The sequence below is a fragment of the Panthera pardus genome, unplaced genomic scaffold (assembly GCF_024362965.1).
Source record: "Panthera pardus isolate Hobbes unplaced genomic scaffold, ASM2436296v1 HiC_scaffold_25, whole genome shotgun sequence".
Lineage (NCBI taxonomy): Eukaryota > Metazoa > Chordata > Mammalia > Carnivora > Felidae > Panthera > Panthera pardus.
In genome coordinates, this window is record NW_026526821.1 from 31,636,661 (window position 1) to 31,662,163 (window position 25,503).

General features: G+C 48.1%; 1 protein-coding gene across 2 annotated transcripts; it reads right to left on the bottom strand.

The window, feature by feature from the left end:
* Positions 1-10,746: 10,746 nt before the first annotated feature.
* Positions 10,747-23,973, bottom strand: PROKR2 (prokineticin receptor 2). 2 transcript variants are annotated; one of them, XM_019462604.2, is made up of 3 exons: positions 23,786-23,973; positions 20,970-21,552; positions 10,747-13,806 (listed from the first exon to the last, which is right to left on the bottom strand). In XM_019462604.2, exons 2-3 carry the CDS (start codon positions 21,425-21,427, stop codon positions 13,110-13,112), a joined length of 1,155 nt encoding a protein of 384 aa, XP_019318149.2. In that variant the 5' UTR covers positions 21,428-21,552; positions 23,786-23,973; the 3' UTR covers positions 10,747-13,109. The 2 variants fall into 2 exon arrangements, with proteins under 2 accessions (XP_019318149.2, XP_053746387.1); XM_053890412.1 differs by lacking the exon at positions 23,786-23,973 and adding an exon at positions 22,974-23,133.
* Between the last annotated feature and the right edge of the window lie 1,530 nt (positions 23,974-25,503).

The following is a 25,503-nucleotide window of genomic DNA, read 5'->3' on the forward strand; positions in this document are numbered from 1 at the left end:
GCTTCTTGCTCTTAGAGGAGTAGGGGAGCCCACTGAGCCCTGAAAGATAGATAGCTCAAGCCTGAGTTGGGAGAGAAGAAGGGGTGTCAATTCAAGATTAGAGTGTTGTCTCTCAGATGTCTCCTGACACCCTTCTCTGGCCCTTGTTTGCTCATTCATTTATTTATTCACTCACTCATTCAAGAAATATGTGAGGTTGGGGTGCCTGGATGACTCAGTCCGTTAAGCATCTGACTGTGGCTCAGGTCATAATCTTGCAGTTCATGAGTTCGAGTCCCACGTCAGGCTCTGTGCTGACAGATCAGAGCCTGGAGCCTGCTTCAGATTCTGTGTCTCCCTCTCTCTCTGCCCCTCCCCTGCTCGTGCTCTCTCTCTCTCTCTCTTAAAAATAAATAAACATTTAAAAATATGTTTAAAGGAAAAGAAGTATGTGAAGAGCTTCTGCTTAATTTCAGGGTCATCTGTTCAGCATCTTTCTTAGAGTGACATCCCTTAGAGTGGCATGATACGTCTATTTCTCACTCTCAGAAGAATTCAGAAAATCAAACAGGTAGTTTGGGGTAAGTGTTTTGGAATCTGTATTTTCTTTTTTTAAGAAATTTATTTTTGGGGCAGGAGCAGAGAGAGGGGGACAGATGATCCGAAGCAGGCTCCACTCTGACAACAGAGAGCCTGATGCAGGGCTTGAACTTGGCAAACTGTGAGATCATGACCTGAGCTGAAGTCAGATGCTTAACCAACTGAGCCACCCAGGTGCCCCTGGAATCTGTATTTTCTAACTTTTCTAGTTGCCTCCTAGTCTCTGTTGACTTCCGACCAGAACTGAACCTAGAAAACAGGACCGATTGAATTTGCTGTAGTCAGAGCCCTGAGGGCCTGAGCTGCCCACCCTCCACCCCCCAACCCCAGGAAACAAGGAAGGCTCGGTGGCAGTTATGGTGTTCCTGCCTCCCACCCCATCTGAACCTTGGGAGTAGACAGAGTTGCAATATTTGAACATACTTTTTCCAAAACACGATTCATTCTTATCTCAAATTCAAATTTACCTGGATGCCCTGTATTTTAATTTGTGAATCTGGCAGTCCTACCTGGGAAGGGCTCTCTCTGCCACAAGAAAGACCAAAGGACTCATTTCTCACTTTTCAAGAGCCTCTTCCCCTACAAATATTCTCACCTTGAAGTAAGCCATGGCAGGCTGGGCCCAGCTGGACTCTGCTCTTGACTCTCCACAGCTAGCCCCCATGGAGGGAAAGGAGTAGGGTTGGCCCAGTGTGAACATCTTGCACTGGGGACCAGGAGACCTGGGTTCTAGATCATGGTCTGTCCCCAGCAGGTTCTGTGACTTTGCATAGGACAGGGTGCCTTTCTGGACCCGATTTCCCTATTTAGAAAACAAGAGGGCTGAGCGTTCTATGGACCACTCATACATCACACATGGATTTAGCTTCCGAGTACAATCAGGACAGGAGCATTTGGTCATTTGTCCACTCTGCACCCAGCCAGAGCTGTGTGTGTGTGTGTGCATGTGCGTGTGTGCTGAGGGATGAATGAGAGATCCCAGACTGCCCTAGGTAATGCAGGAAATGGCTTGTTAAGTGCTAACAGCCATGCTTTTTCAATTTTGTAGTGTGGAAGCAACTCCAATACTGGCAGATACGGTGGGGGGGTGAGGAGCAGTGAGAGGTCCTGCCCCATTTCTGTCTCCATTTACTCTGTCTGAATGACCTCACCTTCATCTCTCCTCACTCCCTGGAGAAAATGAAAGTTCCTTTCTCTGTTCCGGGAATAAAAGGGAACAAAGACACAATGGCAGACTGTTGAGTTGAGCTTGAAAAGGTCCAACGGCAGGAGTCCAGTTCCCACCAGAGCTGCCTACGGCTCGTGTAGTCCCATTTGGGAGGCCGCTTTTGACAGCCCTGGCTATTCATCCATTCAGTCTGGTTCTGAAACATAAGGTAAAGACGAGGGGCAGATGTATACAGAATCTGTGGGTAAGCCAGAGAAATGAAAGCAGTAAATGGAGAGAAAAGTGCCTCCCTTCAAAAGGCTGCTCTTTTCCCTCACTTTTGCACCGTGGACATTCAGCAAGATAGAGAATTAACTGAGTGGGGTTGGACAAAGCTCATGCTAGGGCTGGAAATCCAACCAGCACATTCTCAGAACCACCTGGAAGACGGGGCTATGGCATCAGGAGGGCGGAGCTGGCTGTCGCTCTGGAGTAGAACAGTACTGGCTCTTGGTTTTAGGAGGGGAGCTGGTGTGTGTCATCGACCCTGTCGTTGTACCACCCAGGTCCCCTGAGGTCCTTCTGCCCAGCTCTCCCTGTGTAGTTCCAGTTTCCATGGCTGTGAATGCTGGTACCTGTGCCATTCGGAAAATCATCTTGGGCGGGGACAAGAGCTAGAGGGGCCTGGGAGTTCCATGTCCCTCCCCCCAACTTCTCCCTTCATAACCAAGGACAAGTGTGGAAGTACAGAGCTCAGCTCCTCAAGGTAGACAAAGCCCAAGGTGTACTGTATGCTCCAGATCTCCCTTTGGGATCTGGCTGAGCCTGGGGCCCCACCAGAAACGCTCCCCTCCTTGGTTTCTTCTCCTTTCATATACTGCTTCCCTCATTTTCTTACTGAGTTCTCCTTAATTAATTAATCATCTGATTCATTAGGGAACTTATTTTGTAATGGACCACTTACACCTGAACTCCAGTCTCAGGGTCAGATTCTGATCTGATTACAGGGGGCTGGACAACCAGTGTTTGAACCCCAGGAGGACATTCTAGTTAACTCTCCAGGTTCTCAGGAAGAAGGGGAACCAGGGGAGCATCAGCCTTAACCAGCCATGGACCAGAAGCAGAATTCTCATTTAGGGCAGGAGGAACCTGCTAGGAACAGGGGCTCCTGGGGGGGTCTGTATCACAACCTCTCATGTTTGTGTCATCACTTCAAGGTCTTTGAAGTGATTTATAGAGAAGACTTAATTTACTGGTTAAGAACATGTGTCTTAGAGCTGAACAGATTGGGGCTCCTGTCCTACTTCTGACCCTCACTAGCAGCATGACCTGGGACAAGTTGCTCAACCTCTCTGACCCTTAGTTTCCTCATCTATAAAATGGGACTAATATTGGTTTGTACCTAACAGGGTAGTTGAAGAGTCAAATGAGCTAGTGTATGTGCCTGCCAGCCAGTGGCGAGAGTGTTGGTTCTCCTCCCTGAGTCTCAATGTTAACATAAAACAGAAGCCCACACCCTCTGTTTTACCAGGATGTCGTCCGAGGTGGGACATACCAACTGCTAAATAATGCAGCCAGCCCGTGAATTTGCAAGTGTTGTTATGGCAACCAGATTTTTTTTAAAGTCACTAAAAGCTGGCAAAGAACATGGAACTGGGACTAGGTGACAACACAAAGTGATGGGATGACATAAATAAACCTAGAAAGAAAGGAGAGGAAGGAGCTGGGAATATGAGATGCAGGAAAATGCACACTAAGTCAGAAAAGGACAACTGTGTATGAGTGGGGGCTGGGAATCTGTGCCTGGTCTGGACAGAGCAGAGGGTGTGAACTTGGAAAAGGCATTGCTACATGGTCCATAGCCCTTCCTGTCAGGCTGCCTGTGCTACTCCGTTGCTTTTTGGGCAGCCCCTGGCAGGAGAGAAGGGACTGTCACCCTCAAATGACCCAAGGGATCGGACCAAAGGATCCTGGCTTGAGCTTTGAAGTCCTGTGTTCTTCCTCGCTTTTGCTTCTGTCCCACCTGCCTGCTTTTCCCCTGGGAGCTCTCTGGTGGGAGCCATGCCCTCCCTGTCATCTGTCTGTAAATTTGCAGTAGCTCCTGGCATCGGAGAAGTACCAGAGATCCGTGGTGCCACTCCTGGGAAGTCAAAGAGATGGCCTCACTCGTAGCTGAGTAGTTGCAGTAGCATCGTGGGAGCCGTAACGCCTTGGCAAATACCAGGTGGACACCTCATGAAGGAGTCGGAGAAACTCCCCTCTCTAGAGACCAGAAGAGCCCACATGATAGAGCTGAAACTCTCATGGTCACAGGGGAAATGAAGGACCTACCATGACAGGAAGGATGCTTGTGCTGTTTGTCCACCCTAGATTCATTTTCTGCTCTGCTCTGCTTTATGCTCGGAGACTGACCCTAGGGGTGGCAGTTTTTGGGGTTCACATACCAGCTGGATTCTTTTTTATAAATAGCCCCTCCATTAAAATCTTCTTCTCCTTTGAACCATCTGACTGGCCCCTTGGAGAAAGAGTAAAGGCACCAAGTGTCCCAATTTGTGTGGGATTGATTTTCTGAGGCAGCAGTGATGCAGGTTAGAGGGGAGGAGGTGGAATAAACTTGGGGCATGTGAGACAGGACCCAGGAATTGAACAAAGTGGGTCACATGGTTCTTAATTATAGGTTATTGTTCCTGGCCTGTGCTGGTGCTTGTGGGGGGAAAGAGGCAGGGATCTTGGGCAGTGGAGATTGGGGACTTAGTTCACTCTGGGAAATCCTTCTGCGTCCAATAAGGCTCAGTCCCAATGGGATGGGAAACCCAGAGCTGGGCATAAGCCCAGAACCAGGCAACAGGCTGAGAATCATGAGCCCGTTCCACCAGAGAAACTGGCATAGGTAATAAGGATGAAAGTGGGGGAGGTTAAGGGTTACTCTCATGGTCTTAGAGGAGTCTGAGTAGGGATGAGACAGGCAGGAAAGGACAGGTAGGAAAGGACACATAAAACAGAAGCCCACACTTTCTGTTTTACATGGTGATAAATGTCTGGTGGCAGAATCATAGCTCATGATTATGTAGCTTTGGCTTTCCCTTTAGTGATGTTAGGGGGGGAAGGAAAGCATTGTTATAAAAGTGGGCAACTCTCTCCGGTGCCAGGAAGGGAGATCACAGTCTGTTTAGGAAGTGAGTTGCTGGTGTGTTATGTATGGTAGAGGAATTCTGTTGGTAATACATGATACTGACTAGACTTGGGTAGAGTCATCCATGGACAAGCCTCCCAGCCTCCTGGCCTCATGTAGGGGAGTTGCTCTTCAGTCCTTCATGAGGAATCTACCTGGAAGTAAGCTGAGCATCATGGCTTCATTCCCACCTGTTCTCACTTTGCTGCAGGTGACCCAGGAAGGCCTGGACACCATTCTCCCAGGCATTCACACGGGCCTGAAGGGGGGTGCAGAATACATTTCCCTTTTCTGTTCTGTGCCCTTATCTCCTTCAGCACCTCCACAACTGAGTATAGGAGTAGACTGGAGGTGTAAAGTTTCAGTAAAAAAAAGTCAAGTGTGTCAAATCTCACTTTATGTCTCTGTAACAGATTAAATTAGTTCTTGAGTCTTGATTTGCACATTTTGGAGACAATTTGATGTTTTGCAAACTTCCGGATATACATGCATCTGTATCTGGGGCTTTATCTTCTATTTCATTGGGCTGTTTATCTATCATGCCCCTGAACACCTCAATGTTGTTTTTTTTTTTTAATTTTTAACGTTTATTTATTTTTGAGACAGAGAGAGACAGAGCACGAACGGGGGAGGGTCACAGAGAGAGAGAGAGGGAGACACAGAATCTGAAGCAGGCTCCAGGCTCTGAGCTGTCAGCACAGAGCCCGACGCAGGGCTCGAACCCATGGACCGTGAGATCATGACCTGAGCTGAAGTCGGACGCTCAACCATTTGAGCCACCCAGGCGCCCCAACACCTCAATGTTTTCACGACTATAGCTTTGTACTAAATACTGGTCTCTGGTAAAATAAGTCCCTTCAAAAAGGTGATTTGGGGGGCACCTGGGTGGCTCAGTCGGTTAAGCGTCCGACTTCGGCTCAGGTCATGATCTCACGGTCAGTGAGTTCGAGCCCCGCATCAGGCTCTGTGCTGACAGCTCAGAGCCTGGAGCCTGTTTCCGATTCTGTGTCTCCCTCTCTCTCTCTCTCTGACCCTCCCCCGTTCATGCTCTGTCTCTCTCTGTCTCAAAAATAAACGTTAAAAAAAAAAAAAAAAGGTGATTTGGCTTGAATTTTGGAATAAACTTATCAAGTTTAGTATTGATTTTTGTTTCTGAATCTTGTAACCAACTACCTTGTTGTGCACTTTTATTAGTTCTATGTGTTTTTATTAGATTTTTTCGGTTTTTCTGTGTAGACAGTATATTACCTGCAAACAAGGGCAATGGCCTTTTATAATGCATACGTGTTTTTTCTTGTCTTATTGTGCTGACTTCTACTACAGGTTGAATGGAAGGGATGGAAGCAGATTTTTTTTTTTTTTAATTTTAGGGGTATATTTTTTATTACTACTATTTCTATTGGGTAGTAGTCAAATTACATCTTCCATTTATTCTTTGACTTCACATTTACATTTTTTCAAGGCATTATTTTACAATTTGTTACATTCAAAATTTAATGACATATAATTTTATAGTATTATTATTTAAAAACTCTTGTCCAAAATTACTCTAATATTTCATTTTAATTTTATTTGCTTCTTGTATTTATATTTTGCTTACTTAAATAGGCTTTAAAAATAAGTTCTGCAATGGGTCCCCTGGGTGGCTCAGTCGGTTGAGTGTCCGACTTCGGCTCAGGTCATGATCTCACGGTCAGTGAGTTCGAGCCCCGCATCAGGGCTTGTGCTGACCGCTCAGAGCCTGAAGCCTGCTTCGGATTCTCTGTCTCCCTCTCTCTCTGCCCCTCCCCTGCTCATGCTCTGTTTTCTCTCTCTCATAAATGAATAAACATTTTAAAAAATTAAAAAAATAAGTTCCGCAATAATCAGTGGAAAACAGACATTTTTCATCTTGTTCTTACTTTAAAAGGGAGCACCAACTCCTCTCTTATTCTCATCTTGGGACTCCCACTCGCTTTTTTAGAAATTCCATTGTCTACCCAAAGGATTTGCCTCACCCAGGGTCCGTCCCTCTCTCCTTGGCAGTACTTTCTCTGGTGTTTCTCTCCCTCTATGAGAATGCCCTTGGGGCTCCAGAAGGCAGTTCAAGGCTTTTGACATTCCAGGTCCCACAGAACAGCCAAGGATGAGCTCTTCCTTCCAAATCTTCTCCCCATCTGCATGTTTCGTAAGCACCTCTTCATCCCTCACATTTTCTAGTGCGTGGCTATTGAATCAGGCTGGAAAGGCATGGGACTATGCGTTCTCTCTTCTGGTTTTTCCCTCCCTCCCTCCCTCTCTCTTCTCTTTCTCCAAGGAGAAAGAACTTATTTTTTGAACTACTCTTGGGTGAGGTTAGGTGCCTTGTTTTCCCAACAGCTAGTCACAAGGGAGCCCCAGTAACAACTCACATTTCACTTTGCCCACTGATCTCACTCCTACATCAAGGACTTCCAGATGGGGCAAGGGTGGGGGGATTTAGCCATCTTTATTTATTTATTTATTTATTTATTTATTTAAAAAAAAAATTTTTTTTTAACGTTTATTTATTTTTGAGACAGAGAGAGACAGAGCATGAACGGGGGAGGGTCACAGAGAGAAAGAGATACAGAATCTGAAACAGGCTCCAGGCTCTGAGCTGTCAGCACAGAGCCTGACGCGGGGCTCGAACCCACGGACCGTGAGATCATGACCTGAGCCGAAGTCGGACGCTTAACCGACTGAGCCACCCAGGCGCCCCGATTTAGCCATCTTTAAATGGTGAAGTGAGATGACAGAGAGGTTTAAGCACGCTTCCACATGTCAAGATTGTGTCACAGAACCTGGGAACCAAGACGGTGGCCCCTTCCGCTGCTGGTCCACAATCTCCCTGGGTGACATGCATGACTCCTCTTAGAGGAGCTTGAGGAAGAGTGAACTTGGGGAAGCATTTCATTGGTGTGTCCCTGCTTCTTGATCTTAGGCATTCCCATAACTTAGATGGTTCTAGTGCATCCCTACCGCCACCACCTAGATTTAGCCCATAAAGGAAAAAGCAAGGACAAATGCCTCTGTGTTCAATTAATTCTTTTTTCTTTCTTTCCCAACATCATAGGGACTGGAAGGAGTGGTGCTTGTTTTTTTCTTCCTCTATGGGAAAGACTTCCCCTACATCATAGTCTCCTTCCTGAGAGTCATTAAACTTCCTGGCTCAGGCTTAATGGTGGAAAGGGCATTCTCAACATTATGGAAAAGCTCCTGTGATTTGAGCTGGCCTGGTATGGGTGGGAGTCCAAGATAACTACAGACTTGAAATCACAGAAAATAAAAATACTCTGATTTGATAATCCCCAAACATTATATCCATTATACATGACACAATGTTTTGGATTCCTCTAGAAGAAATTCTGTTTCTATAATTAGTCATTATAAACATAACAGATAATATTTTTTGACTGCTTATGATGTACTAGGCATTTTTCTAAGATATATAGTTATACCACGTATAATCCTATGATGTATGTACTATCACTACTCCCATTTAATACACGAGGAACTAAGGCCCAGCTAAGGGGTAAGGTATCTTCCCAATGTACGTGGTTAAGCAGGAATTACTGTCTGAACCTGATTCTGTATGACTGTGCCTCCCAGGCTCTTTCAGTCCATCCTGGCCACTCCCTGGCCACTTTCTTCATCCTGCTCTTCAGCCTGCTGCCTGAGTCTGTTCTCCCTTTAGACAATCTGTGTGCTTTGTGCAAATCAAACAATTCATCATTCCATGTGTATTCCGTCTCATTTCCCCTCTTCTACATCTTTGGTCATTCTGTCCCCTTTGCCTGGGATGCCTTCTCCCCACCATCGTCCAGGGCTCTGCCTGACTACCCCACCACCCCGAACCTTCTCTGATCCCATGGCTGGAAGGAAACTGTCTTCTGAATTCCTTCCACTTTTGTGTTTACAGTGTCTCCATTTTGTATATCATCTCAAGAGTCACCTTGGGACCCAGGCTTGCACCTCCATCAGCTCTCTTCCTCTGCAGCATCATAGAGACTGGATGAGTGGGTGGAAGGCCCTTTTTTTACACACAGTGGACCATCCCTGAAGCCAGGTTCAGTCAAAAGATTGTGTTGGAGCCAGAGCTGGGATTACCATTAAACAACATTAAACAACACTTAACCAAGCTTCCAGGAATTACCTCTTTCATTTCAGCCTGTGACACTCATCTGCGGAAATTCACTATAAGAGTCAGCAAAAGGATGCAAGGACCTTGTGCCTACACGGCCTTCTGTTCCAAGGGCTGACCTTCCTGCTTCTGGGAGGCAAACCTCCTTCCTGCTTGTTTCCCTGTCCAGCGATTACTTCTTCATTCTAAGTTCCAATAAATCCCTTGCCTCCCACGAGTTGGTTATACCTGAAGAAAGTGCCAGACACATTTTTTTTTTCCTCACACAGGTTTAATCTCTTGGAAAAACTGTCCCTTATTTGGAGCTCTCTGAACACAGGAGTAAGCTGGGCAAGAAACCCCAGGGGACAATGTGCGCCTGGTTGGTATGCCTCAGGAGGGAGGCTGACCTGGTGACCAGAAGGCATTTGGTTCTTGGGAAGCATGAAGAATGACCACTGCTTGGGGTCAGCTGATAGTGACTTGGTTGAGGATTGCATACTGTGTCTTGGGTGGCCCCAAACTCGCTTTGTCTTTGAATATGAACAAACCCCCTTTCCCACTACCTGCTGTCCTTTGGGTCAATGTCACCTCTCCTCACAATCTGCTTTCCCATATGCTCTAGTATCACTTCCAAATAGCTCCATGTACATTCAGGTCAATGTGTTCAGACCTCCCCCAGTGAGGGCATGTTTCTCATGGGAGAAAGAAACATAGGAGCACTAGAGGGGCCCTGGCATGATGCTCTTTGGTTTCTCTGGAATCTTGGAGTCTGGATTATGAAGTCACATGGATGGGATGCACTCTTTGCTTGTCAGAGGGAGGGAAGGTGTCTTTTGTGCAACTTCTCCCAGTAGGTCAGAAACCAGTTTAAATGGCCCTTGAAGCATTCCTAGAGGAGGTTATCTTTTTTGGAAGATTCTTCTCCAGAATACAGTGGCTCAGGGCAGTTCACTGGATCAGAGTTAGACCTTGGGGCAATGTTTTGGCTCCAAGTGTTAGCTGTGCATCCTTAAGTAAATCATTTTTTCATCTGGCGTTCAGATCTCCTCACCTAAGAAAGGAGTAAGTTGAATCATATGCTCTTGAAAGGCCATTTCTTGCTCTAGTGCCCTATAGATGTGTGTGTGTGTGTGTGTGTGTGTTTCTGAGCCTAAGGGAGAGAGAATGGTTAAATTGAGGAGATATGTTTCAAACCCATCATTTCCCCCTAGAAACAGAACTCTTAAAGTTTTCTAATCACCTCCCACATGTCACATTCTCCCTCATAAGTCTGGAATTGGTTTTTATGCCTGAGCGCTTGAAGCCATCTTTTGATTTCTTCAATTTGAGAATCAACTTATTTAGATATTGGATGCTGAAAGAAAAATCTCTAATAATAGCTTCATCACAAAGCCATATTTTCTCTTGTTCTGGCCAAGGAAATGGATCTGTTTTGTCAAATGAGATTAAAATTTCAATACACAATAGTATATATAGACATTTACATATCTAAGTGCATTAAAAGTGTCTTAAGCTTATCATTAGTCTTTTTTTATTTTAGAGAGAGAGAGCATGAGTGGTGGAGAGGGGCAGAGGGAGAGAGAGAATCTTTAAGCAGGCTCGGGGCTTGATCTGATGACCCTGAGCTCTTAACCTGAGCTGAAATCAAGAGTCGGATGCTTAACCGACTGAGCCACCCAGGCGCCCCTCATTAATTAGTCTTGAGAAGAAAAGGGTGAACACAAGTGCAATTAATTTTTTATTACCTTAACACCAGTTAGATGAATGGACAGTCTCCATGCAAACAGCGGTTTTCATTACACAAACAAGATGACTTTTAAACAAAGGGGTAACACGGGCACAAAATCGTTTCTGCATGCATGAAAACACTCCTGGGCTGTAAGCTTGAGGGATGTAACCTACATGAGGCTGGATGCTGGTTTGAGCTGCCACTGTTCTAAATATGCCTTGAACAAATTTCTTCTCAGTTTCATGATTGAACTGTTTAGGTGGCTATTACTTTGTTTATATCTAAATATACTTATATATATGGGGAAACACTTGAACATTGTGGTTAAGATTCCATATATTAATTATTTAATTGGATAACATAACACTCATTCCCTGGAAAAAATCACAAACACACCGATATTTACAAAGTTATTTCGGTTAAATTTCAATGAAAAGAGGATGGTCCATTTCAGGTAAAAAGGAAAAAAGGGCTGAATTCTTTTGACACACACAACTGGTGCACAGTCTACTCTTAAAGAATCTTCTAATTAGAAGGGTCTGGATGGGGGTAATAAATAAAAGCATAGTTATTATTCTATTTGTAAAAATGCAGATAACCCCAAATACTTAGCTGCTTGCTTTAAATCGCATTGTGTATATTTTGTAAACTTAGAACTTACAAACCATTTGGCTTAAGCTAATGTGAAAGTGAGTCTGCATTTTCTGAGGGTACAGTGATTGGGCTGAAGGTGAGTCTGCTGGGTGGTGATGGAAGAAAACGTTGGTTGAAACTTCACTGTTGGGCAAACCAACACTTACTTCAAAGACAAACAAGCAGACAACTCATTAACCCTTTCTCTACAGAAAAGTCGGAGTTGTCCAAATGTGGATGGGTCAGTCCCAAACCGGGTACCATTTGTAGTCTCTGCTTCAAAACGAACAAGGAAAAATTGAGGACATATATACACAATCATCACCAATGTATACTAATGCAAACATTATGCAGCCCTGGGGCAAGCTCCTTGACAACATGCAGGGAAGACCGTCAACGCTTCTGAAGAGGTGGGGGGCGGCGGGCAGTCATTGAAGTTCTGAAGTTAAATCTTCCTCATTACAACCCAGGACAGGCGTTCCTTTTTTTTTTTTTTTTTTACCCCAGTGTAGATGGGCTGCACTGTGAAGAGTTCAGGGTTCCCTGGTCCAAAGAACAGGAATGAAAAAGCGGGAGTGTTTCTTCACATTAAGTCACAGTGAATGGGGATTCTCTTATCCAAACTGTTCAATATCACTTAGCCATTCTTGTCACTAGTATAGTACAAACCACTTTCACAAACTCTGGCGTCAGCGGGCTCCCCCAATACTCCTGTAAAGTAGACAGTACAGGTATTTTCATCACCCTTATTTCATTGAAGCAAAACCAAGAAACCGGGAGAGTAAGCATCCAGGTCACATGAATCTTAAAGACGTGAACCCAGGCCTTTCCGTTCCAAGTAGAGATCACTTTGTTCTCAAAAGATGATTTGTCCTAGAAAAGTGATCCACACCTTAGTAAAAGAGCAACATAGATTATGCTCATTGCCAGTGGCAAGCTCCACCCCTTTCTCTGTCCCCTTCCTCCCTGACATTACAGCCTCTGAATCCTTTACACTAATGTAGCAAGGACAGGATGTGGTCCTCATTTCAAGACTGTATGTCTTCACCCAAAAGAATGATGAGCTTTCAAGCATCAGTGGAAAAGAGACTTTTTTTGGTCCTTTACTTTGAAATCACACCACTGTAGCTAACCAATGGCCTGGTTATGAGAAAAATTCTTTTCTCACAGCTAGAATCCTGAAGAATATCCTTAGGGAGGTAATGGGAGCTGAGTGGGAAAGTTCAACGTGATGGCATGAACCTTCTTCCCAAGAGGCTGTAAACCCCACACTCTGACGAACTTATCCTTACATTTCCATCACGTCTAAGTGGCTTATTCTATAGCCTTTTGACTTTCCTGCAAACTGATGAGATAGAGAATGAGGGTAGGTAGATGGAGAGTGAGTGCCAATAACCATGTGAGGCTTCTGACTGGCCATTGCTTGGTGACACCAATAGCTTCTGACATTTTTTCTTATTTAATTTTTGCACACAGTAACTGGTAAATGCCAGCTCCTGTCGCCTTGTCCAATCTCATTGGTGTGGCCGGCACACAGGAGCTGTCCAGTCCACATCAGCTGCGTTGAGTCTCACCACCCACCATGACTGAGAAGCATCCGCTCCTTGAGGGCAGCGAGGTGGGAACACAGTTGCCCTTTTCCCAGGCAGCCTGTGTGAACTTGGTTACTGGTGGACTGTGCTCGGAGTGCTGGCTTTTGGGTTTTCCACCTCAGAGCACCAGGCGGTCACTTGAGCCTGATACAGTCCACCTCTTCGGTGGCCGGCATGCCGCTGGTTTTGAGCTCCAGGTCGGCGCTGGACTTGCTCCCGTGATGGGAGGGCCGCCAGTGGAGCAGCAGCATCTTCTTGAAGTACTTCACGGTGTTGTTCTTGACCGTCACGAAGCACACGGTGTTGATCATGCTGTTGCTCATGGCGATGCACTCGACCACGTAGAAGGCAGTGAGGTAGTGCTTCTCCTTGACGAACACGGCAGGGAAGAAGTCGCGCACGATGCTGAAGCCGTAGAAGGGCGCCCAGCACAGCACGTAGGCCGTGAGGACGCACATGAGCACCAGCACCGTCTTCCTGCGGCAGCGCAGCCGCTTCCGGATCTGCTCTGTCTGGAAGCCCGGGACGGCCTTGAACCACAGCTCGCGGGACACCCTGGCGTAGCACAGGGTCATGGTGAGCACAGGGCCCACGAATTCCACGCCGAAGATGAACAGGAAGTAGGACTTGTAGTAGAGCTGCTGGTCCACCGGCCAGATCTGGCCGCAGAAGATCTTCTCCTGGCTTTTGACGATGAACAGGACCGTCTCTGTTGTGAAGTAGGCCGATGGGATGGCAATGAGAATGGACACCACCCAGACCAAAGCAATCAGGAAGGAGGCCGTTTGATAATTCATCCGTGGTTTCAAGGGGTGGACGATGGCGAGATATCTGGCGGGGGAGGAAAGCCATCAGTAATAATGATATGTGCTTGGAAACAGTCTCGATCTAAGCCCAAACAGGCACAAAAACAGGATGGCACAGTGAGTTCCCATGTAATTATCCAGCTTCACCAGACTTCATCTTATTTTAGCAACATTATTTGGAGTAGTGCAGTGGTTTAGTGGAAACAGCACAGGCTTTGGGCAAACAGGTGGAATAAATCCCAGCTCTTCCCCCTTAGTGGCTTTGGGGTCTGGAGGGAATCACTCAGCCCTTCTGAGATTTATTTCCTCAAATGCAAATGGGATAAAATGACAACCTACCTTGTGGGGCTGCTGTAAATATTAAACATGATAATGTTTGTCAAATGCTTTGCATTGTAGTAGGTGTTCAATAAATATATGTGGCGTTCTTGTTATTATTATTAGTCCCACTGACACCACCTTGGCTTTCAGTCTTGCCATTCTGCCCAAGAACTTAATACTTTCAAAACTCTTTATTCCAAATACCTCATGGTTTTGAGGTGAAAAAAGGGCTCTGGAGCTCAGAGAGAGGTAGGGGCCTTTTCAGGGCAGTGCACTAGGGCTTTCCTCTCCCCTCCCCCCCAGGGACCATCCTGCATTACAGAGCAGGAGCGTAGGGGTGGGTTTAGGGTGGAATTTAAGGAGTCTAACGTGAGAAGTAAATGACTTGCCCAACCTCACTCGGTGCAGGGACCAGGATCCCGGCTCCTGATACAGAGCTTTTACACCCACCTCCTGGGTTGTCTCAAGCTCAGATGAGGTGTGTGAAGTTGCCTCGACACCACAAAGCGGCACACAACGTTAGAGCTTTATCCTGCTCGTTCCAGTGAGCGACCCTGCCTGGGAGAGGTTGGAGCCCTTCGGGGGGTCACTACAGGCTGCACTATTGAGCAAGGTTTCACTGGTGCTCGTTCTTGCCGAGGAACTCTTGGAGCAGGTGTAGTTCCCCCAGGAGTGGGAGGGAGCAGGGGTATTTATACACCAACTCTCCTAAGTCATTGTTGGGGGAGCCAGAGGAGGCCTTCAGACAAAGAAACGCGGGTGTTGACAGGTGGGAGTGGACAGGGGCGCAGACGTGACAGGAGCAAAGGGGTCTGAGAGGAGCGTATCAGTAGCATCTGCTACAACCTGGTAAATCCACAGCAGGTTGCTGGTCCTGCTGTGGGCCCAACCTGTGTAAACGGAGACAGAGTAGAAGACACAGTCCTTGACCTCCGGGAGCTTTTCTTCCACACAGAAACTAGAATAACCAAGTGACAGGTCAAGAGCGACTTGAAGGAAGACATGGTCATTATGTTAGCGATGTAGTCCGGGAACGCTTCATGGAGCTTGTGAGATTCTGACCACGTCCTATTCACCCGCTGATGAAGGCAGGATTCCCCTGCCCTACGGAGAACGAGGTGAGTGAACACACAACACCCGGCAGTGGACGGATGAGCCCTAGAGCAGTTAACTAGTCACCTACACTCACCGCCCAGAGAGAGGGACACTGCCAAGCATGTGGGGCCACATAGGAGTGGCACACAGGAACAGAATGAGCCAGCAGGGGTGGTGGGCAGCAGGCTTTGTAGCGACAAGAGGATTAAGTGACCCTGGGCTCCCATGAGAGGATGTGATCGGCTTGTTTGAATAATTTTGCCACCTGATAGGGAGGTGACACGCATCAGGTTGAGGACTGAGGGTGCAGCTGGTCCAGCTGAGATAAGACTAGCAGGTCAAGAGCCTTTCCTGCTGGGTAGAGGGCTATACCTGGCGAGGACAGAGGGCCTCATGGCTAGGGACCCTGGGGGCCCTGTGGGGCTCGAGGATGTCAAAGCAGCACAGGGAGTTTCAGGTTTTCCAATATAACAGCCTAATAAACAGCACTCAGGTTCAAAACCAATTGAAAAATAAGGCAAAACGATAAGAAAGATGCACGGCCAAACTCTCACTCCCAAAGTGATGACACTGATACTGGACAGTAGGGCTTTTCTCTGTGAGCACAGGGGCCACTTCATAGTCAATGAAGTAAACCTACAAACCCTGACACAGGCCAGTGAGAGAGACACAGGCTTCCCTGTGCACCTTACTCCTTGGTAACACATGCCTGTTCTATGTGGAAATATCAGAAGGGCTATCTACTGCCATTTCTGAATGCCACTGCCAGAAGAAGGGTGAGATTTACGTGCAGAGGACTTGGGAGAGATGTTATTTCAGCTCATAGAGACCCTAGGAGGGTGCTGATCTCAGGAAACACGCATCCACGCAGACAGATGGTAACAAAGACCTTGTGGCTGTCCCTCTTGCCAATGGACAAGTCATGGAGAAAGATCAGTTTTAACAAAATACTATAGCTTCCAACATGCTTTATGTAGGTTTATCTTCTCAGAACCTGACAAAAAGCTGGAGAGGTTGTCAGTCAAGTTATTATTATTTCTGTTTCACAGATGAAGAAACTAAGTCCCAGGAGCATAATGGATTTATCCAGCTTGGAACCCAGATGTTCTGAGTCACTCCTAGGCCAGTGTTTTTGCCTTTCTTTCTTTCTTTTTTTTTAAATTCTTCTTTTTTTTTAATGTTTATTTAATTTTGAGGGAGAGAGAGAGAGAGAGTACGAGCAGGGGAGGGGCAGAGAGAGGAGACGCAGACTCTGAAGCAGGCTCTAGGCTCCGAGCTGCCAGCACAGAGCCTGATGTGGGGCTTGAACTCACGGACCGCGAGATCATGACCTGAGCCAAAGTCAGAGCTTAACCGACTGTGCCACCCAGGAGCCCCTCCTTTCTGATTTATTTGATGACAACTCTGAATTTTGGAATCTCTTTTGTAATGAGGAAGTTGTTACTGGATTCGAAAATATTAGAATTTAAGAGTCCACGACAGAAGAAGCAGGAATGTAGAAATTCTCTCTGGCATTGGTTATCAAGATACTTTTCTTGCTGGAACTATATTGGAGGGGGGTTGAGAGGGAAGGACAGAGAGAGAGAAAGAGAGAGAGAGATGAAATCCTGAGTTAGTTCTGTTTCCAGAGTCCTCTTGGCTACTGAACCACCATTTCCCTAGCAACCCTCACCTTGGCATTTCAGGCTCTGCTTCCTGCATTCCAGTGGAAGACAGCGTGGGAAAGAAAGAAACTGGACGACTTTCTTGTATCACACACAAAAGTGAATTCAAAATGGATTAAAGACCTACATGTGAGACCTGAAATTATAAAAATCCTAGAAGAGAGCACAGGCAGTAATTTCTCTGACATCCTCTGTAGCAACTTTTTTTTCTAGATATGTCTCCTGAGGCAAGGGAAACAAAAGCAAAAAATAAACTATTGAGACTGCGTCAAAATAAAAAGCTTCTGCACAGTCAAGGAAACAATCAACCAAACTAAAAGGCAGGGTGCCTGTGTCGCTCAGTCAGTTGAGCGGTTGAGTGTCTGACTCTTGATTTCAGCTCAGGTCATGATCCCAGGGTCATGGGACTGAGCCCTGAGTCGGGCTCCTCACTGAGCATGGAGCCTGCTTAAGATTCTCATTCTCTCTCTCTCTCTCTCTCTCTCTCTGTTCCTCTGCCCCTCTCCCCTGCTCATACTCCCTCTCTAAAAACAAGAACAACAACAACAAAACTAAAAGGCAGCCTACACAACGGGAAAAGATATTTGCAAATGACATATGCAATAAAGGGCTAGTATCCAAAATATATAAAGAACTTCTACAACTCAACACTCCCAAAGCAAATAATCCAACTTAAAAATGGGCAGAAGACATGACCAGGTACTTCTCCAAAGAAGACATCCAGATGGTCAACAGACACATGAAGAGATGCTCAACATCACTCATCATCAGGGAAATACAAATCAAAACCACAATGAGATAGCACCTCACGCCTGTCAGAATGGCTAAAATAAAAAATACAAGAAACAACAGGGATTGGCGAGGATGTGGAGAAAAAAAGGAAACCTCCTGCACTATTGGTTGGAATGCAAACTGGTGCAGCCACTGTGGAAAACAGTATGGAGGCTCCTCAGAAAGTTAAAAATAGAACTACCCTATGATCCAGCAAATCCAAAGCATACAAAAACATTAACTCAAAGGGATATATGTACCCACCCCTATGTTTATTACAGGATTATTTATAATAAATAACCAAGTTATGGAAACAGCCCAAGTGTCCATTTATTGATGAATGGATAAAGAAGATGTGATATATAGATATATATATGTGATTATGATTATATTATATATATACATATATATGTGATTATATTATATATATACATATGTGATTATATATATACATATATATATAATGAAACATTACTTAACTATCAAAAAGAATGCAATCTTGGGTGCCTGTTGGCTTAGTGGGTTAAGTGTCAGATTCTTGATTTCAGCTGAGGTCATGATGTCACAGTTTGTGAGATGGGGCCCCGCATGGGGCTCTACACTGACAGCGCAGAGCCTGCTTGGCAGTGTCTCTCTCTCCCTCGCTCTCTACCCCTCCCCGGCTCTCTCTCTCTTTCTCTCTCTCAAAATAAGTAAACATTAAAAAAAAAATGAAATCTTGCCATTTGCAATGGCGTGGATGGAGCTAGAGAGCGTAATGCTAAGCAAAATAAGTCAGGAGGACAAATACCATATGATTTCACTCATATGTGGCATTTAAGAAACAAAACAAATGAGCAAAGTGGGAAAAGAGAGAGAGAAACAGAGAAATACACTCTTAACAATGGAGAACAAACTGGGGAGGTGGGGGGGGATGGGCGGAACAGGTGATGGGGATTAAGGGGTGCACTTGTCACGATGAGCACTGGCGCTGTGAGGAAGTGTTGAGTCACTATACTGTAGACCTGAAACTAATATTACGCTGTATGTTAACTAACTGGAATTCAAATAAAAACCTAAAAAAAAAAAAAAAAAAGAATGATGGTAACATTTGCTGCCTGGGTGATGGGCAGAATGGCAGAGCTGTGGATGGAGCTGGGAAGCTGACGGCAGAGCTGGTTCAGGGTGAAAAAGGAACCACTCTTTGTATTATGACTGGATGGCTGCTTCCTAAGAGACTCCTACGTCGCCCAAACCCCCAACGTTATAAAGACAAAGGTTTCCACAGGTCAAAGGGGATGAGGACAGGGATAACTCTCACCTGAGTGAGCATCAGAATCACTCAGGGAATTGGATAAAAATGCAGATTCCTGGGACCTAGCCCAAGGGATTCTCATTTAGTAGGGCTGGGGGGTGGGGGCTAGGAATCTGACTTTGTATCATTTGCCCTCGGGGATTTTGTGCAGTTGCTGGACAGTTACATCTTACAAACACTGGTTTTAGGGTTGGAGAGCTGTAATAACAGAGTTGTTTATCCTGCAGGAATTATGTTTTAAAAAGAAGATGCCTCTTAGACCTCTACGTGTATTTCATTATGACAAATAATGAACTGCCTCATTAAAAGGGATGACAAACCTAAATAGCACTGAGAGCAAGGAAAAAACTGAAGAGTTCAAAGGAGACAGAAGGGAAAAAAGATGTTTAAAAAACACATCATCAAAATGAATTTAGGGGCCTCTGGGTGGCTCAGTCAGTTAAGCGTCTGATTTCAGCTCAGGTCATGATCTCGCGGTTTGTGGGTTCGAGGCCGTGTCGGGCTCTGTGCTGACAGCTCAGAGCCTGGAACCTGCTTCGGATTCTGTATCTCCCTCTCTTTCTGCCCCTCCCTTGCTCGCACCCTCTCTCTCTCTCTCTCTCTCTCTCAAAAAAAAAAAAATGAACATTAAAAAATTTTTTTAAATAACATTTAAGAAAATAATAAAAAAATATTTAAAAATGAGTTTCAGCACACCGTGGACCAAGAGGATGTTTTACCAGCTGCCCCCCTCAAACAGAGCCACCGGTGACCTGATACTGGCTTATAGCTCTATAGCTGTTTGCGTAAATAAAACACGTGTAAGATTTGTCACAAGCTGCTACTAGAAATTTTGTAGATTTTATAAATTTATAACAGAGCAAGGACTTCCAGAACATCTCATGCAAATGTATGCAAATGAGCCCATGGATGTACGCAAGGAAACAAAGGCAAGGATGTCCTTCCCTCTTTTCTACAAATAGGCGGTTATCTTATTTTAAAATCAGCTCTGGGGGGGCGCCTGGATGGCGCAGTCGGTTAAGCGTCCGACTTCAGCCAGGTCACGATCTCGCGGTCCGTGAGTTCGAGCCCCGCGTCAGGCTCTGGGCTGATGGCTCGGAGCCTGGAGCCTGTTTCCGATTCTGTGTCTCCCTCTCTCTCTGCCCCTCCCCCGTTCATGCTCTGTCTCTCTCTGTCCCAAAAATAAATAAAAAACGTTGAAAAAAAATTTAAAAAAAAAATAAAATAAAATAAAATAAAATCAGCTCTGGGGCACCTGGGTGGCTCAGTCGGTTGCTTGAGCGTCCGACTTCAGCTCAGGTCATGATCTTGCAGTCCGTGAGTTCGAGCCCCGCGTCGGGCTCTGGGCTGATGGCTCGGAGCCTGGAGCCTGCTTCCGATTCTGTGTCTCCCTCTCTCTCTGACCCTCCCCCGTTCATGCTCTGTCTCTCTCTGTCTCAAAAATAAATAAACTTTAAAAAAAAAATTAAAATCAGCTCTACAACAAAGGCACCAGAAACAAGGGTACATTACCCTATGATTCTGTTTTTATGAAGTTAAAGAACAGACAAAATTAAACGATGATGAGTGAGATCAGAGCCGTGGTTGTGTGGGGTGCAAACTGACTGGTAAGGGGGACAAGGGAGTTTTCTAGGTGATGCAAATAAATGTTCCACGTCTTGACTTGGGTACTGGCTACAGGACAAACTTGGTACGCGTGACCCTGACCGGAAGGTGCCCTGGTGAAGTCTCACGTGGCCTAAACTTTCTGCTTTTGCGTTCGGTCGTGTTTGTGGCTGCTCGCGCTCACGTGACATGCCTGCACCCACTCTGTGGCAGACGTGGTATCTGCAGGCACGGCCCAGAGCTGGGGGTGCTCAGGAGCCTCCCTCTCGCCCACGTCTGGGGGGACCGTGAGCCCCAAGTGAGGAAATCAGGTCTCCTCTTGCCTCGAATAGATGAGCCAGCCTCCGAATCGGCAGCGGCGCCAACCTGTCGGGGCTGAAGTGAGGAAAGGGGCCACCTGGCCCAGCCCCCATCTTTACCCTGGACCGGCACCCTCACCTGTCGATAGCGATGGCCAGCAGGGCGTTGGTGGAGACGTAGAGTGAGACTGTACGCAGGTAGTTGACAGAGGCGCAGAGCGCGTGGCCGTGCTCCCAGGAGAGCTGGCGCACCACGTAGTAGTCCATCTCGAAGGGGCAGCAGATGACGGCCACCAGGAAGTCAGAGACGGCCAGGTTAGCGATGAGCAGGTTGGTCAGGTTGCGCAGCTTCTTACAGCGGGCGAGGGCAGCAATAAAGACAAAGTTGCCGACGCCGCAAACCAGCATGATGCCCGCCAGTGCCACACCGATGACGATCTTGGCGGCAAAGAAGGTCCGAGTCTTGGTCATGTCCTCGTCCTCGTCCAGAGGGAGGTCGTAATCACCATAACTGAAGTTGAACGGGAGGGAGGAGGTATGGTCTTGAGCCGGGCTGAAGTTGGGTGCGAAAGTAGTGTTTCCATTCTGGGCTGCCATGGTGGAGACTGCAGGTGGAGTGGTGAGAATTCTGAGCTGGGGATCCAGACCTTCTGCTGTCGTGAGTCGCCGAGCCTAGCACCCCGCCCACATCCTTGAGGAGAGTCACCACGCCATCCTGGACCCTGGAGGGCGACACAGTCAGTGGGCAACATGCAGGAAAATACCTGGTAATATTCTCCCAGAGCTCCCCAAGTGGAAGCCAACCAGACCCAGTGACTACCCTGAGACAGAATTACCCAGACTTTGGGGGAGAGAGAGACAGAGGTCTGGAAACTGGGAAATCCTCCATTGGCTTTCAGGAGGTACTGGGCATAGGATGAACTAGATTCTCCAGAGACACCCACGAAGAGCCTGCATGTCTGTCTTTTTCTCAGGAGCCGGGACCAGTCTGACTGCCCAGTCACTCTCTCCTTCCCACCATCAACTCCCACAAGGTCTTCAAAAAGTTTAACAAGCTTGTTCCAGGCGGTTGGCCCAGGCTTCCACAGCAGCTACCATGCCGTGTCACCTTTTGGTCAAGGACAATGAAGCCGGAGGATCGGGACACACGGCAAGGTCTTTCCTCCAAAGCAGGGCACTGGCCCCTATGTCCTGGCCAAACCTTGGACATGGACATCACCAAATCCATTTTCACATGAACAGGCTGAGTCATCCTGGGCCAGTGATTTATGCTGTCTGAGCACTGATCTTCCTATAAACCAAATCCCCGCTGCCTAGACCGGGCCTGGACAGTGGAGGCTGGACAGGAGTCTGTGGGATGCAGGAATGAGGATCCGCCCAGGATTCTGCTGGTGAAGGGGGCTGTGGGTGGGAGAGAATTCTGCTGCTGCTCCTCTGTGCTTTGGGAACCAGATCTAACAAGAAACGCTTTGTCTGCTTCCCCTCCCTGCTCCCACTTTTGTGATCAGCTCCCTGTCTCCTTGGACAGCTCCCCCCCCCCCCCCCCAGTTCTCCCCCAGAATCAACCCTGACTGGGAAGCACCACATCTTGTCACCAAGGTCCCTGTCCTCTGAAAGTGGTGGTGGCTGCTCCAAGACCCGGCTTAACTGAAAACGGCCCCCAAGGGGGGGCAGGAGTAAGGGGAAGGGGATATCAGGGAGGACCCAGGAGGGCCTGAGGGCTGAAACTGTCCCGAGTCCTTTATGTTTTCAGTGCCTCAAGATCCCCACGGCAAAGGAAAATAAAGTCTCTGAAGTACTGAGCCCTTAGGAGATGGGGCACCACCGGGTTCAACGCATCGGAGGGCCTTGGGAAAAAACAAAACAAAACAAAAACAAGAAACTCGAGATCCCAACACCAGCAGAAAGAAGACCCCAGCCATCAAGCTGTGTCCTGCCTCTCCAGGCTTAACACAACTGGAAACGACTCCAAGTGTGGGCGCCGCGGGATGCTGATAGCAAGAATGGACCAAACTGGAGAGCGGGTTTGGCCCGGCCCCGTCAGAGGAGGGGGAGAGAGAGGGACAGGAACTGAAGCAGCAGGGACGGCCGTCGCAGGGTGGCAGGGCCGCTCGAACATGCAGCGCGTGCGACTGCTGCGTACCCGAGGCGAAAACCTCCTCTGCCAGACGACGTTCAAGTGCCAACGGCGTCCGCAGCCGGGAGCGTCCTCCGTCAGGGTCGCCTCGCCTTCTCCCGCGAAGCCCGGGTCCCCGCAGACAGTGCCCGACCCGAGACCGAGAAGCGGGAGTCGCGTCCTCTCGGCTGCCACGCTCCGCGAGGAGGGGACGTGAGCCCGGGTGGCGCAGGTCTCGGCCCCATTTTTCCGGGGACGCACCCGCCTGCCCCAGACCAACCCGCTTCGGGCGCCCTCTCCCCTCCCTCCCTTACCCGCCCCGGCGCGGCCGCGCGGTCCCGGAGGCGCCGCCCAGCAAGGGCGGGAATCGAGTCGGAGATTCGGGCTCCAAAGGCGAAGCGTGCGAGGCCTCCGGGCCAGAAGAAAACCGGGGTTAGGGGCTGGACCCGGTGAGCGGGAATTACCCGGGAGATGCTTCCCTCTTCAGCTTCCCTTTCAACGAGGTGCCCCCTGCCCAAGCCCTCCCCTGCAGTTTGGCGCTCGCCCGCCAGCCCAGCCGCCCGCGCGCCCCAGTCCCGACTTCCCGTCGCCGGGTCCCCTGTCCGGTCCTGGCGGGTGGTGGACTCTCCCGGCACGAACTCCTCCACTTGGAGTCAGCCCGGGAGCCTCCCGAGAAGCACGGGAGGCAAAGCAACCCGAATCCCCCGGAGAAAGGAGTGGGCGTCGGCGCCCCCAGCCCGAGTGGATTCGGAGAAAGAAGTGGGCGTCGGCGCCCCCAGCCCGGATGACGCCCCCACCGCACCAAGGGAGCCCCCGACCGCGCAGAGCTCAGCACCTACCTGCCTGGGCGCCTCCTCCCGGCGCGCTCCGCTGCCCTGGCCGCCGGGTTCAGTACTGGGGGACCGCGACTTCCTCGTGCAGTGGCACTGCGTTCCGGGGTGTCCTTTCTTCCTCGCTCCAGCGCGCTTCCCCCGCGCGTCGCGGTCTCTGTCTTCCCGCTGGAGTTGGCGCTCCGCCCCTGCAGCTCGGCAAGGCGCCTCGGACCCTGCCCGTGCGCCCCGCCCCGCCCCGCGCTCGACTCCGCCCCGGGGTCCCCAGCCTGCCCCCGCGCCGAGGCACCGGGTGGGCCTTCGGCTCCTGCACCTGGTGTGCCCAGGGCGCCGGGCGCGCGGAGTTCTGGCTGCGTTGGCAAGGATCCCCAGTCCGCCGGGTTGGCCCGCTCCAAGAGGCTTCTGCGTCTTCGCACCGAAGTGTGAATGAGACCTCAGTAGCAGGGGTTAGGTGGTGCGGATTCCGAGCCCTTAGTGCCCCGCCGAGGGGCCTCTCTGGGGTCGCCCATGCAGGAGCAGGCTGTCCGGTCTTTGGCAGGAGCCCCCACCAGCGTCCGCTCCCGCTACACGGCGGCTCATTTAGGAGGACGCTGGGGTACATTCCATCGTGCCCGGGGGGGGGGGGGGGGGGCTGGTGCCGGGGAGACTTGGAGGTGCATAGTGGTGGGTGGGTGGTGATGGAGATGGAGGCTCTCGGGGAGGAAGCTGGGAATCCCGGGCAGATTGCCCTGCTCAAATCTCCTACCCTGAAGTCCTCATCAAAGCCTTGCGATACCCATCACTGCCAGATTCCTTGGCGTTTCAGAGATTATCCCACTTGGGCCTCCACCAGTCTGTCTGGAGCCATGTTTCTGGAGCCCTGCACCTTGCTTCCTCCAGGTTCTGATTGTAGGCAATTTCCATTACCACTCTGTTCCTAGGTTTTCTTTATGCAGATTGGGAAGATTCCTTATACGGATTGGGAAGGAAGAAGTAAAATGGTCTATGTTGCAGATGGCATGATGTCTTTGTAGAAAATCAGAAGGAATTGACAAAAAACAAACAAACAAACAAAAAAAAACTTTCCAGAACTAATAAGTGATTATAGCAAAGTTTCAAGATACAAGGTTAATACAAAAAAGGCAAATGCTTTCCTATATATCAGCAATGAACAAGTGGCACTTGAAATTGAAAATACAATACTATTTACACTAGCAGCCCCCAAAGGAAAATACTTAGGTATAAATCCTAACAAAATATGTACAAGATCTATATGACAGAAATCTAAATAAATGGAGAGATATTACCTTGTCCACGGATAGGAAGATTCAATATGGTCAAGATGTCAGTTTTCCCCAATTTGATCTACAGATTAAAAAAAAAACAATCAAAATCCAGCAAGTTATTTTGTAGATATCAACATTTTTTTCTTTTTTTAAGTTTTTTATTTATTTTGAGAGAGAGAGAGAGAGCACGAGTAGGATAGAGGAAAGAAAGAGGGAGAGAGAGAATCCCAAGCAGGCTCAGCATTGTCAGCACAGAACCTGACTCAGGGCTCCATCCCATGAAAGGTGAGATCATGACTGACTGAGCCACCCAGGTGCCCTTTCATGTAAACTTTAGAATGTTTGTTGATATCAGGGCACCTGGGTGGCTCAGTCAGTTAAGGATATGACTCTTGATTTCAGCTCAGGTCATGATATCACCTTTCATGGGATCGAGCCCCGTGTCGGACTCTGTGCCAACAG

Excerpts from the sequence above, each read along its gene's own strand:
- PROKR2 (XM_019462604.2), bottom strand. The coding sequence starts at position 21,427 with ATGGCAGCCCAGAATGGAAACACTACTTTCGCACCCAACTTCAGCCCG. Across the intron at positions 13,807-20,969 it reads CTGGCCATCGCTATCGACAG|ATATCTCGCCATCGTCCACC; the intron begins GTGAGGGTGCCG and ends CTCCCCCGCCAG.